The sequence below is a fragment of the Lepidochelys kempii genome, chromosome 12 (assembly GCF_965140265.1).
Source record: "Lepidochelys kempii isolate rLepKem1 chromosome 12, rLepKem1.hap2, whole genome shotgun sequence".
Lineage (NCBI taxonomy): Eukaryota > Metazoa > Chordata > Testudines > Cheloniidae > Lepidochelys > Lepidochelys kempii.
The window spans coordinates 21,416,010-21,430,916 of record NC_133267.1 but is presented as its reverse complement, the minus strand read 5'-3'; the positions used below and the strand labels follow the sequence as shown (position 1 = coordinate 21,430,916).

The 14,907-nt window shown below is 38.8% G+C and overlaps 1 protein-coding gene across 13 annotated transcripts in view; it reads right to left on the bottom strand.

Annotated features, from left to right (window-relative positions):
- Positions 1–3,383: 3,383 nt before the first annotated feature.
- Positions 3,384–14,907, bottom strand: part of ZNF536 (zinc finger protein 536) — a 404,507-nt gene continuing 392,983 nt past the window's right edge. For 11 of the 13 annotated variants that reach the window (XM_073307801.1, XM_073307804.1, XM_073307806.1 and 8 more), the window contains one exon: positions 3,384–6,239. In XM_073307801.1, the coding sequence (XP_073163902.1) occupies positions 6,004–6,239 (236 nt within the window). In that variant the 3' untranslated portion in view covers positions 3,384–6,003. The remainder of the gene's footprint in view (positions 6,240–14,907) is intronic. The other 2 variants (XM_073307812.1, XR_012154496.1) reach the window with 2 other exon arrangements.

Genomic DNA, 14,907 nt, shown 5'->3' with positions numbered 1-14,907 from the left:
CATTGATTTTCTTGTGATATTGGAGGTGGAGGTTCTCAAAAAAGTTTGCAAATAATGTGGTGTAACAGAAAGTTAATATTATTTTTAGGTCATCAGAATGCTAAGCAAAGAATAAATAAAGGATTTTTTTCCCTTTCCTCTGCCTGCCCCCTCTACCCCCCCCCCCCCCCATCTAACAAAAAACAAACAAAAAAACAGTAAGAAAAATTTCTTAGCCTTTCAAAACCCTGGACCAGATTCTCACTTGGTGAAAATCAGTGAATTCCCATTTGATTTACACTAGCTAAAAAGCTAGTCCTCTATTTGAACGTGCTGTGGCGTTAGCTTTCTCTGCCAGTGTTCAGCATCATTCCACATGATTCTATGGAATTCTAATATAAATTCTGGTCATAAACAAAGAAAAAACAGATGGACAGAGAATATGATGAACAATTTGTGTCTGTACACATTTTTTCTCCTCTGTTAGCACCATTGAAATGCATGATTTTTTTTTATCTTTAGACTTCAGTTTTGCATTTCTCTTCATCTTGGTTTCTAGATACATTGTAAAAATCTTTTCAAAATATTAAGGAAATTACATCTAAGTCTCACTTTTAATATGTGTTCCATGATTGTAAATGTTCCTTCATACATCAAATGTGTTGCTTCCCACCAGGTAAACTACATCTTATTTTACCATGTCTGTCTTTGCACAACATTTAGTTCGCAGGCATAAATAACAGTGTGTTATATAAATAATTACATGCATGAAAGGTTGTAAAACACTGAAGATGTATTTGTACTTTTACTTACGAGAACATTTTAAAATGATTGCCTTGTTCAATGTGTGGGTTTTTTGTGTGTTGAATGGGGTACACACGCAGAACATTTTCCGAAGTTTTTTTTTTCCCTTTCCTTCAGGTCACACTAGCATTATAGTTAGCAAATTGATAAGGTTCCACTGTTAAGCTTTATTACTTGTGACATGAGCCTATGACACTTTATAAAAAGAAGTAATCCAGAACAATCTCTAGGTAATTAACACCTAGATAAACAAACATAAATTTCTATATTGCATTTATTTGGACTACCACTCAAATATGCGTGAACCATGCTTTTTTAATTAAAAGATAAATCTATGTGACACTTAGCCTCAAACTTAATTATTCAGCATAGTATAATAAAAAATAGAGCCCATTAAATGTGTCTTGCTCTGTATTTCTGTATTAACAGCAAACCAGTTCACTCTGGGATCATTTAAATTTTCTACCTCCTCTTTTCCTATGATTTCCCTGTTCGTTGAAACTCTTTAAAAAAACAAACAAACAAAAAAACCAAAATACGTTTAGCAACACCAACAGGTGAGGAGCTGCAGAACTCTTCACAATCCCTTTGTTTAGTGCTCAGCTGGATTACACTTTTAATATTACATTACACTATAGTTTTACCTTCCCCTTGCCCACCGCCCAACCTTCCCCATGGAAACATACTTCCACTTTGGTAGATCATGCCAAGCAGTGATACGCAGAAATGAAAAACACAATACTTAAGAATAATTTCACTGGGATCGTGCTTACAATACACAAGGTGAGATTTTTATAATATACTGTTACAATACAGATGTTAAACAGATAAGGGAAATATTCAATTCCCAAATTACAATAGACGAAGGGGTTATAGTCCTTATAAAAGTTTCAACAAGAAACATTGTCTTAAAGCTGAGAGCAGCTTTCTGATGTTAGGTAGAAAGATTCTTGTCAAAACATTCACCATCTGCGTATGAAGGCTGCTGATCAGCTGGGCTAACAAAAAATCGTTACAAATTGCCTTTTTTTGAGACAACAGTATTTAACTCTTTCAGACATCCTGTTTCCCGTGGAACAGCTTGGCTGGTGTTGCCATGTTTTGTGGTACAAGGCCTCATGGTGGTTCTTTTCCATGGTTCCTAAAGAATATGTGAACCATTTAATCATAGGATTCTATTATGCATATTGGATAATAAAGGAGATTGTGTTTGTGAACATTTCCATTGAGGTGCAGAAAAACTGTTTCTGTTCAATATATCAGGATCCACATTTTCATTAAACGTCTGTTGAACCTGAAAGAAGGCTTGAAAATCTTTGGAGGAAAAAAATGGTTTGTTTTCCCTGGCTCCTGGATACAGTGACCTCTTGATATGACAGCACCCCTGGAGCAAGGCAGAGTAGAATTCATATACTGAAGCAAACAGATCCTGCCTTTGCATTTTTACATACTATACTTCCCAGATAAGATAGTGGGTTACATCAGGAAAGGTTGTGAGAAACCCGAAAACATATATTAGTCATTTTGATGAACTTCTTGAATTTGAACCCAAATTTGATCTACTATAAATGCAGTTTTTCCTAATTACATGTAGCTGTTCATTTTTCTCTTAAATGGTACTAGTCACATGATTTGTCATGGTAATATTTGCATTCCGCCCATTAAACTGAAAAGTCAATTCCTAGATGTAACTTTCAACAACTGATTAACTCTGAATTTTCTCATTGCTAGTCTTCTGTTCTTAACACCACTAGGTAATTTTGTAAATTAGCTCTACTGGACTCACACGCACAAGGTTTGGAGAATCAGCTCAGTTCAGCTCCAGTATGACATTATTAGCAGAGTGTGAGTGGTTTCATCTAATTCTGTTAAAATTTCCCATTGTTGTTTCCTTCTCAGTTTTCCTGTGCAAGGCTCCCCTCTCCCCCTACTTTCTGCACTTTAGAAGTATTTAGTCTGCTTTGGTGCATCCATTTATTGATACGAGTTAATTATTGTTACTCTTTTCAATGAGTGTCAGTCAAGAACTTCAGATCCTTTAATGTAGTTGCTTCCAAGTATGAAAATCAAACATATACAGGAAGAATAATGATGCATCCGGTAGAATATGAGGGCTCTTGCACTTGCAAATTTCTTTAAAATGTAGGCAATTTTCTTTACATGCACCAGTACAATAAACCTCACAATTTTCTAAAGCCAAGTATATGATCTATACAAACAAATGTGTTTTTAACATGAAACATGACTATATACATTACAGTATATGATACACACTTTAAACACTTTAAAATCAATGCTTGATAGACCCCAAGGCTTTTTCTGTAGTACATAATTAGTATTATATAAAACAATTATTACTACATGCTAAAACAGATTTCCACAGTCTTTCAATTAGTCACAATATATAATATATCTATATCTATATACTGTTTATAGATTTGTTCTGATTAATAAGTGGACTGAGCACACACACCCAGCATAGTACACTCCAGTAACTGCCTAACAACAGTGAATTTACTGACATTATTTTTTAATATCTGACAAAGCTGCAGAAAGTAATGTTTTAAGTGTTCCTAATAAACATATGCAAGTAGGAAAACTTTTTTCAGAGGTAGAGGTTTTATTGCGTAAAACACTGGATAAAACTGTACTGCTTCAAAGACAATTTTTATTCTAACAGCAGAAAGAAAACAGTCATTGCTGAAAAAACAACTTTTAATACTTCTATACCAGAATAAAGTTCTGTCAACTGATGTATTATAATAATAAATAATGACCAAGAATAAACTTTAAATACAAAGTTTTCTAATTGTTACAAGCATAGCAACAAAATCCTCTACTCTATTATTCTCAGATTTCCTCCAAGATAGAAATTTTTCTTTGTGTAGGAATGTAGACAGTATTATGACCAGTATCACAGACTACAGAAGTTACAGAGAAAAAACTTGACATGTTTAGATATGAGAAGCATGATGATATTCAGAAACTGACAATGCATCACTGCTGCTGTCACTTGTTTGTATTACAAGTTACAAATGTTCTGGAAAAAAGGTCTATGTCAGAGGGGAAAATAGGGACAGTAGCACCGGACCAAATGGAATCAACACACACATCACAAAGAACGGGAGATGTTTCCAGTGTCACAAACAGAATTATTGCCTGTCGTATCTGAAAATGCTCAGAAGACACAAAAGAATACTGAAAGAGCTCAAAAAGTGCAAGAAATGGAATGTGGGCTTTTTTCTTTTTTGTTTTTTTTGTTTTGTTTTGATGTTTTTTTTTTGCTAAGATATTGAAGGCGGCGCAAACACACAAAAGCAAGCGACTGACACAGTCACCAAACACAGTAGTGCAGTTAAAATCCTAAAGCTTACTACAGTCAGAAAGTTTTCAATAACATTTCAATCCTTTATCTAGGATCATAGAAACAGTTGCATTAAGTTTATCAACTCGATTTAAGTAAGGCAGTGAGAACTATTCTAGAAAAACAAGAAAAGCAGCTTGCTCTGTGCCAGATGGGTCCAAGTTACACAGTGACCTCATTTAAACTGAAACTTCAGTTGGATGACATCCTTTCCGACAGCATATGCAAACCGTATTCCTTATTAGCCTGAGATTTTTTTTTTCCAGTCTCAGGGTAGCGCTAAGAATTTTATTTACATTGATTGCAGTTTAGTATTTTTTGTAAACTGCTTTAGGCAGAGCTGAAGTTTTAAGGCCCTGGGGTTTTACTCTGTGCTCCCAGCCTGCAAAGAAATATTGACTTTTTTTTTTTAAAGTCTGGATGATTTTGTTTTAGAAGAAGTTAATACTTCTCTACTATCATAATAACCAGATAAACAGCACCGATTTTGCTTCTATCAAAGGAAGTACATTAAAAGGCTAATTTTTATGCCATTCAAGCAGATTTAAGAATAAACCATTACCTATTATTCTTACTTTTTGTTTTTGTTGTGTGTTTCATTGTAGTCTCTCAAAAGCTTCCTATATGGCAAAGAACTTAATAAATTTGGAGGATCCAATCAGTAGAAAAGCTAAAATCTTCAAAAATATAGAACACATTTGTTTTACAAAAACAAAGAAATATTAGCAAAAACACTTTTCTTCATTAGAGACAAAGAGCAGGATGTTTGGATTCATATTTTAGGTCAAGCTACTTTATAAGAGCTTTCTCCAGAAGAAACTCCTGCACTATGTCTGTAACACTTATAAAACCTAACAAATGAAAACTAACCATGACTGGGGAATCCTTCATTCAAGTAAAAAAAGAAAGAAAAGAAAAGAAAGAAAAAGAAATCAACCCGCTAGTTAATAATATTCTGTTTCTCACCAGCACCTTCTACAGATAAGGTTGACTAGTTTCACTAAACAATGTTTTTTATATATTGTACTTCTACTTTTACAGCAACCTATTTCTTCATCAACAAGAAAGAAAAGAATAAAAGAATTTCCCTCAATACTGAAAGTTGATCTAAAAAAAAAATGGAATTACACAACCAATCTGCAATCACACATTGGTCTTCAGATTCTTTCTAACCATTGATTCATTTGGCTGTATATTAAAAAAAAAACCAAAAATGTAATATCACAATCCTTTCCAATATAGGTCAGTACTGACCCCAGCTTACGGGCCGTCTAAGATTTCTCCTATAGTGCAGTTGCAACACCACTTGAATTGATTTTCTCTGCAATGACAGCTCCAGTCAGACTGGCACCATGGCAGTCTACCAACACATCTCATTACTATGCTAGGCAAATGACAGCAGCTGGTGTCATATTATAAAGGTGTTTTCAACAATGAAAACACAGCCCCTCAATCTTCAAGGCAACACTAAATCATTTAGACGGTATCATTTTTCTGTTAAGAGCATTATTTTTGGACAAAGACCACTTTGAAGTTTGAAATCGCTCTGCTTTTTAAATAACTAATGACCTCCCAACATTTTAAAATCACTTTATTATCCCACCTACATTGTTTGGAAGTACTTGTTGCCAGGTAACAGTTTAGCAGCCATTTTCAAGGGCTGGGAATTATTTTTTTCTTTTTGTAATATATACGTATATATATATATATTTAAATGTTTTAAACATCCTGTACACCACTGGGAATTTGTACACAATTCTTTTTCTTGGAATGCAGTTATCAAACTCTTACCCAAATGCAACCTAAGAACTGTGTAAAATAATATTGCAATATACAGATTGATTTGTTCAGCTGCATTACTCTTGGGCCTTGCTGCCCTCCTCTGTTAGCTCTGCTGAGCTCCCAGGTTTGACAGCTGCAGGTTCCTCTAAATTCCCAGAAGCCTCAGAGTCAACTCTGGAGCGCTTGAACCTGCGATCTGGATACTGGCTGTTGTCAAAAGGCATGCGATGGACACAAAGAACATGGGTCTTCAGATTTCCCTTCTGAGAGGCACTGTATGGGCAGTATCTGCACTGGAAAGGCCTGTGACCTGCGTGACAGACAAAAGTCTGGTTAGTTTTTCTCATATTTACATTTTCACTGCAAGCCAGTTCTTTGCAAAGTGTAACAAAGAAATACTGCTATAAGGAAGTGCTGCATGCATTGAGCAACAATAAGAAATTCATAGTTCTTTTGTTGAGTTCTATTCATACAAACTGTATTGTTAAAAATTCTTTTTCTGGGACATTAAAGAAAACTAAGCCATCCCCTCTCACTTAGTTAACATAATTGTTAAGCATTCACTCTGTGATCCAGTCTGAACACTTGCAAATAAAGTTAACCATATAATAGATTCTTTTATATTTGTTGATTATCTAGAGCAATGCACGATGACAATGTGCAGACCACACTCTAATAAACATATTTTGTCTTTGAGTGGGTTTCTGAGGATAACATTGTATGTTTCATGTTATGTACATGGAGTTGTTGTGTTGTTTTGTGTTTTTCTGGATGGATAGCAATAATGGATTGAGATAAGCAAGGCCTCAAGCCTACAAATACTTACACATATGTGTAACTTTACTGCAGTGGGACTACTTGTGAGTAATGTTATGCAGGTGCATGAGTGTTTGCTGGATGGAGGCTCAAAACTATAGCTAACTTAAAAATAAAATATCCAGTCTAGATTAGAAAAGGAATGTTACTGCACAGAACCTGATGTATGCTTGTGTATGAAACAGTGACTAAAAAAAAAGGCATGAATGAAACACAGCTCTTTTTTAGTCAGTCTTGCAATGTGCTTTATATTATTTTTCATATTATTGTGACTTTGAATCTTGGTGCTGTATCTGGTATTGGAGGTTATGTTTCAGCAATCACATTTCAACCTATGCTGGGAAGTTGTTGATGTGTTTTACTGGAACTTTATGAGCTTTGTCTCTCAAATTAACTTAAACCAGGACCATCTGAGGTCAAATGCGCTTAGCTTGCTTTAATTTGCTCAAATAAATGAATAAATAAATGTGCCAGACCATCTACATAAATCCAGGACAAGTGAAAAACAATATCCAATATCCACATTAGAAGAGCACTTTTCCCCCTCTCCTGTTTCTAGACGACATACTACATAGGACGCAGAAGGAGGAGGAGGAAAGTACTGTAGGTGTGAAAGCATTGCAGTGCACACTGTGTGGGAAGAGGCCAAGAGTGCCTAACTCGATAAATGTCACAGGCAGGTGAGCTGTGGCCAATCATCATTTAGGTGTTATCAGGTTAGTTTTACATAGGTAAATGGAAGATGGGTAGCCTGGTCAGATGTTATTCCCATTAGAGAAAGAGGTCTGAAGTGACACTGGGGTTACACTGGTGGTGTTCTGGATGGTGAGTTGTCAGGAAAACTCACTCCCTGTGAGAGATGTCATCAGTTGAACTAGAGTGCTTGGACCCCTAAAACAACCCACTATTTTTAATGGAAAAAGTGGGAATTAGCACCTGAAGACTGAGTCCACACAGAAGATTCTAGCTGCTCCTCAGGAGGAGAGAAGTGTTGTGCCCAGAACACAGCCCCGTGGGCATGTTTCCTCAAGCGAGGGTACGACATTTGTGCATGGAGGAGATGCCTGCCCATCATCAATGAACTGATGTCAGTTGTGTTAGGACAGGGTCCTGCTCCAGAATACAAAATATTTACACTGGCCTAAATGGACCCATAGGACACAGTAAATTGGTTTCTACCTAAGTCTCAGACTTGAAGCACTGAAGGTTCTTCTGCTCCTCAGACAGGGCAGGTGAAGGGAAATTTTCCAGACAAGGTACTCAGGGAAAAGAGATGAAACCCAGAAATTATTAGTCTTAACAAGGGCAAATCTCCAAGGAAAATTTAATCTTGGGAAAAGTAATAGGAAACATAGTGAACACAATTAGGAATGGTAGTTATAGAAATAGGAATGGTCAGGGATTTCACAGAGGAATTTCAGCAGGAGGACTAGAAACAGTGGTCAAGGAAGAGATTACAAGACCTATTCAATGCATTTCAGGATCAGTCCCTTAAATCCAAAGGCGTATACGTTCATAACTGCACTCACAACATGTTTGAAAGTATCAGTTATATTCTTCCACAATCCACTTTTGTGCACAGAAAATGGGTAAAAAACTGAATGGGTATAAAGAAGGAGATTTCACTGAAAATATGATTTGCATAGTTTTGGAAATTCTAAGCTAGATTGCAAAACTCAGAAGAAAAGTCCAATAAAATCATTCCATTTCACAATTATCCCTTCAATTCATAGAAGGAAACATCGCACCTTGGAAAGGGACCTCAGTAATAATGTATGAGTTTGGTCTATTTTATCCTGGCTAGGGTGTTTGTAGTTTTGATTTTAAAAATGTCTTTATTTGTTCATCTGGTGGTTTATGCTGAGGATCACAGTACATGTATTTTAAACTGAAGGCAGAATCTATACTGAAAATCCTGGAACCATCATTTGCTGATAATAAGTAATATGTTGATTGATTTATATATATATATATAACACACACACAGTGCTTTTCATCTCAGGATCTCAAAGCATATAGAGACGTAGGTAAGTATTATTACTCTCTGCTACAGATGAGGAAACTAATTTACAGAGAGATTAAGTGACTTGCCCAAGGTCACATGGGAAGTCCTTTGCAGTCAAGAATCAAATGCATATTTCCTGACACCGAGTTCCTTGATATCACCATAAGATTACACTATGTGCCTGTTGTCAGATTCCTTTATGGAAATGATGTCATCCTATCTGATTAAAAGGACCACTGGAATTTATATACTGACAAAATGTTTGTCACAAAATGCATGTAAAACAAATTCTTCCTATAGTGAATAAATTAGCCATTACTGCATTTTAGTGAATTTATATTTTAGGAAAAAGAAAAGGAGTACTTGTGGCACCTTAGAGACTAACCAATTTATTTGAGCATGAGCTTTCGTGAGCTACAGCTCACTTCATCAGATGTTTACCGTGGAAACTGCAGCAGACTTTATATACACACAGAAATCATGAAACAATACCTCCTCCCACCCCACTGTCCTGCTGGTAATAGCTTATCTAAAGTGATCAACAGGTGGGCCATTTCCAGCACAAATCCAGGTTTTCTCACCCTCCACCCCCCCACACAAATTCACTCTCCTGCTGGTGCTAGCCCATCCAAAGTGACAACTCTTTACATAATCAAGTCGGGCTATTTCCTGCATAGATCAAGGTTTTCTCACATCCCCCCCACCCCCATACACACACAAACTCACTCTCCTGCTGGTAATAGCTCATCTAAACTGACCATTCTCCAGGTTTAAATCCAAGTTAAACCAGAACATCTGGGGGGGGGGGTAGGAAAAAACAAGAGGAAACAGGCTACCTTGCATAATGACTTAGCCACTCCCAGTCTCTATTTAAGCCTAAATTAATAGTATCCAATTTGCAAATGAATTCCAATTCAGCAGTTTCTCGCTGGAGTCTGGATTTGAAGTTTTTTTGTTTTAAGATAGCGACCTTCATGTCTGTGATTGCGTGACCAGAGAGATTGAAGTGTTCTCCGACTGGTTTATGAATGTTATAATTCTTGACATCTGATTTGTGTCCATTTATTCTTTTACGTAGAGACTGTCCAGTTTGACCAATGTACATGGCAGAGGGGCATTGCTGGCACATGATGGCATAGATCACATTGGTGGATGTGCAGGTGAACGAGCCTCTGATAGTGTGGCTGATGTTATTAGGCCCTGTGATGGTGTCCCCTGAATAGATATGTGGGCACAATTGGCAACGGGCTTTGTTGCAAGGATAAGTTCCTGGGTTAGTGGTTCTGTTGTGTGGTATGTGGTTGTTGGTGAGTATTTGCTTCAGGTTGCGGGGCTGTCTGTAGGCAAGGACTGGCCTGTCTCCCAAGACTTGTGAGAGTGTTGGGTCATCCTTTAGGATAGGTTGTAGATCCTTAATAATGCGTTGGAGGGGTTTTAGTTGGGGGCTGAAGGTGACGGCTAGTGGCGTTCTGTTATTTTCTTTGTTAGGCCTGTCCTGTAGTAGGTAACTTCTGGGAACTCTTCTGGCTCTATCAATCTGTTTCTTTACTTCTGCAGGTGGGTATTGTAGTTGTAAGAAAGCTTGACAGAGATCTTGTAGGTGTTTGTCTCTGTCTGAGGGGTTGGAGCAAATGCGGTTGTATCGCAGAGCTTGGCTGTAGACGATGGATCGTGTGGTGTGGTCAGGGTGAAAGCTGGAGGCATGCAGGTAGGAATAGCGGTCAGTAGGTTTACGGTATAGGGTGGTGTTTATGTGGCCATTGTTTATTAGCACTGTAGTGTCCAGGAAGTGGATCTCTTGTGTGGACTGGACCAGGCTGAGGTTGGTGGTGGGATGGAAATTGTTGAAATCATGGTGGAATTCCTCAAGGGCTTCTTTTCCATGGGTCCAGATGATGAAGATGTCATCAATATAGCGCAAGTAGAGTAGGGGCTTTAGGGGACGAGAGCTGAGGAAGCGTTGTTCTAAATCAGCCATAAAAATGTTGGCATACTGTGGGGCCATGCGGGTACCCAACTAAAACCCCTCCAACGCATTATTAAGGATCTACAACCTATCCTAAAGGATGACCCAACACTCTCACAAGTCTTGGGAGACAGGCCAGTCCTTGCCTACAGACAGCCCCGCAACCTGAAGCAAATACTCACCAACAACCACATACCACACAACAGAACCACTAACCCAGGAACTTATCCTTGCAACAAAGCCCGTTGCCAATTGTGCCCACATATCTATTCAGGGGACACCATCACAGGGCCTAATAACATCAGCCACACTATCAGAGGCTCATTCACCTGCACATCCACCAATGTGATCTATGCCATCATGTGCCAGCAATGCCCCTCTGCCATGTACATTGGTCAAACTGGACAGTCTCTACGTAAAAGAATAAATGGACACAAATCAGATGTCAAGAATTATAACATTCATAAACCAGTCGGAGAACACTTCAATCTCTCTGGTCACGCAATCACAGACATGAAGGTCGCTATCTTAAAACAAAAAAACTTCAAATCCAGACTCCAGCGAGAAACTGCTGAATTGGAATTCATTTGCAAATTGGATACTATTAATTTAGGCTTAAATAGAGACTGGGAGTGGCTAAGTCATTATGCAAGGTAGCCTGTTTCCTCTTGTTTTTTCCTACCCCCCCCCCAGATGTTCTGGTTTAACTTGGATTTAAACCTGGAGAATGGTCAGTTTAGATGAGCTATTACCAGCAGGAGAGTGAGTTTGTGTGTGTATGGGGGTGGGGGGGGATGTGAGAAAACCTTGATCTATGCAGGAAATAGCCCGACTTGATTATGTAAAGAGTTGTCACTTTGGATGGGCTAGCACCAGCAGGAGAGTGAATTTGTGTGGGGGGGTGGAGGGTGAGAAAACCTGGATTTGTGCTGGAAATGGCCCACCTGTTGATCACTTTAGATAAGCTATTACCAGCAGGACAGTGGGGTGGGAGGAGGTATTGTTTCATGATTTCTGTGTGTATATAAAGTCTGCTGCAGTTTCCACGGTAAACATCTGATGAAGTGAGCTGTAGCTCACGAAAGCTCATGCTCAAATAAATTGGTTAGTCTCTAAGGTGCCACAAGTACTCCTTTTCTTTTTGCGAATACAGACTAACACGGCTGTTCCTCTGAAACCTGTCATTATATTTTAGGATATATAGTAGCTGTAAATACAAGTGAAAACATCAGTATAACGAAGTCTTTATATATTATTAAAGCTAATTTGCTATAAACAGTCTAGTCTCTGCAAAGGTTTCATATAAGAACACTTAAAATTGCGTGGACTAATACTGTCATAATGGGCCCCATCCAAAACCCATTAAAGTCAACGAGAGTCTTTAAATTGTCTTCAGTGGGCTTTGGGTCAGACCAATGTATAACAGTGTTACCGGTTTCTTTACCTGCTGTTTAGAGAAGCTTACCTTTCTTTCCCCTAACATACTTTTATTCATCCATCCCTTACATTTTAACTGATTTACAGCATTGCAAACAGATACCAAATTATATTTCTGCAAGCTTCAGTTTGTATATTACAAACATACACAAAAAAAGTATGTTAAATGAACATTATTAAGGTTGCAAAGTCAAGCAGTCAAAAAGTTGGGAAATGCCAGAATTAGTGTTGCCTTTGCAACCTTCATTCAGGCCCCTTGCATGTCTGCATTACAATACAGTCTTTAACAACATGATCACATACTATTTTTTCCACAGGAACTCTGCCTCAGTCAGTGCACTGAAGGGATGGTGCTCACTTAATAAGCAGCTATTCAATATTTTGTTTTATCTTCACTGCTCAATGTCCAGCCCTAGGCCTCTTTCGTGGCACACTTTTCAAACCCTGCTCTGAAGACTGAATTATTAATTTTCTTCATGGTGCTCATCACTACAGTATCTGAGTGTATCACAAATATGAATGGTTTTAGAGTAACAGCCGTGTCAGTCTGTATTCGCAAAAAGAAAAGGAGTACTTGTGGCACCTTAGAGACTAACCAATTTATTTGAGCATGAGCTTTCGTGAGCTACAGCTCACTTCATGCTCAAATAAATTGGTTAGTCTCTAAGGTGCCACAAGTACTCCTTTTCTTTTTACAAATATGAATGAATCAACACCCCTGTGAGTTGAGGGAGTGGTCATATTCTCATTTTACAGATGGGGAATTGAGGCACAAAGAGATTAAGGTCAAAAATATCAACTAATTTTGGGTGCCCAATTTGAGACACCTAGGACCTGACTTTTCAGGGTGCTTAGCTTTATATAGCGTTTCACATGTTCAAAGAACAGCTTCCTTTGACTTCAGAGTGTGTAGCACTTCTGCAGACCAGACCCCAATGTCTCTCATCAGGCACCCAATTAGCAACAACTTGTTGAGAAAACTGCTTTAAGTGATTTGCCTAGAATGACACAGGAGCTCTGTGGCACAGTCAGGGATAGAATCTAGTTCCTCCAAGGCAACAATCAACTGCCTTAACCATGAGATCTCCTCCTGCAATCCCCAGCCTCATTCACTATATACCTTCCAACTTCTGCAACAAATGAGGCCGGAGTCCTATAGACAACAGCCTCCTATTCATCCCTGATTCATCCCCAAAGCAGCTCCAGCCTGTGCATTGAATGAGGCAGGGGTCCTGTGGAAAAAATTGTATGTGATCATGTAATTAAAGACTGTATCATAATGCACATGCACACGATTGTAAAAGCAACCTTAATTCTGGCATTTCATAACTTTTTAGTGTTTGACTTTGCAACCCTAATAAATCCCTTTATTTTAAAAAGCAAAATAAATTTAAAAAACCCAGAAATTCTATCATTTAGCATCGTGAAGCAACACCATTAGAGTTGGACACTTTAGATCCACCACACAGACCTCTGCCACTTGAGCTAACAAAATAACTGACAGCAGTAGTAGGTTGACACCCTCTGTGTGGACCAGCATTTAGAGAGGGATGGACACCTTGACAGCAGGTTTCTTAGATATTTTTTGACCTCAGAGGAATGGTGAGACTCAGGAATCTTATGTTCCAGTTCAGGCTCTGAAATGGAGTGTGATATAGTGGGATTCTTCTGCTCATTCCCTTTCTTCATGACCCTTTCTGCTCTGCCCCTCCAACTTGTCCCTTGTCCTAGTGCTCTCTTCCCTACTTCTCGTTCCTCATCCCAGCTCTATTTCTTCATCTAGCCAGTCCCAGTCTCCACACAGCAGGCTTCTCATCCCAGTCTCCTTAGCCAGCAAATCCTAGTCTCACCCCTCCTGACTCACCATCCCTGTCCCAGTTTCCCCTATCCTAGTCCCAGGCTCAGTTCTTCCTGATTCTGAGTCCTTATCAATCTATCTTCACTCCCCTTTCACCTCTTTACTTCTCATCCCACTGGTTCTCAATCTCAGTCTCCTTGCCCAATGAGTGCTAGTCTCCCCCTCTGGCTCCTCATCCAATTTTCGTCCCTCACACTGGCTCAGTCCCCCACCGCATTTCATTCCCTGGCCCCAGTATCCTTGCCCAACCAGTTGCAGTCCACCTTTTTCAGATCCTAATCTCAACTTCCTTGCCTAACTAGTCACAATCCCCCCTGGATCCCAGTCCCAGTCTCCTTGCCCAGATAGTCCCAGTCTCCCTCCAATTCAATTCCCAGTTGCTTCCACCAGCTTCCAGTCCTGGTTTCTGCCCCTTCTGTCCCACAGGCTCCTTGTTCCAGTCTACTTCCCCCTCTAACCCCACCACGGGTCTGACTTTGGTTCCATTCTGGGTGGGAGCATGCCCAGTGTGGCCAGAATCTTTTGTAGAACTTAACTGCTGAAAACTAAGAAGTCTCTGCTGAGCATGTGCAAATCATGATTTTTAAAAGGCGTAGAACATTGTCAAATTAGGGCAGATTTACACAGGATGGCAAAAGGCATGCCCCTGATACAAAGGCCACCCACTGCCAAATTTCAAATCCCAGCTCCAAAGCAAGGGGGGTCCCAGAGCTTTTAAAAAAAAAAGGTCACCACTTTTTTTTTTAACCCTGGCAAAACAATTTATGTTCCTTAGACTTGCTCTCAGAAATGGCTGAACTGGTTTGGTTGAAATTTTCCAAAATATTCCACCTGAAGCAGACACCTAGAATGGAGGAATTCAGCCCAAATGGTTAAAGGCTTGGCATGTTATAAGC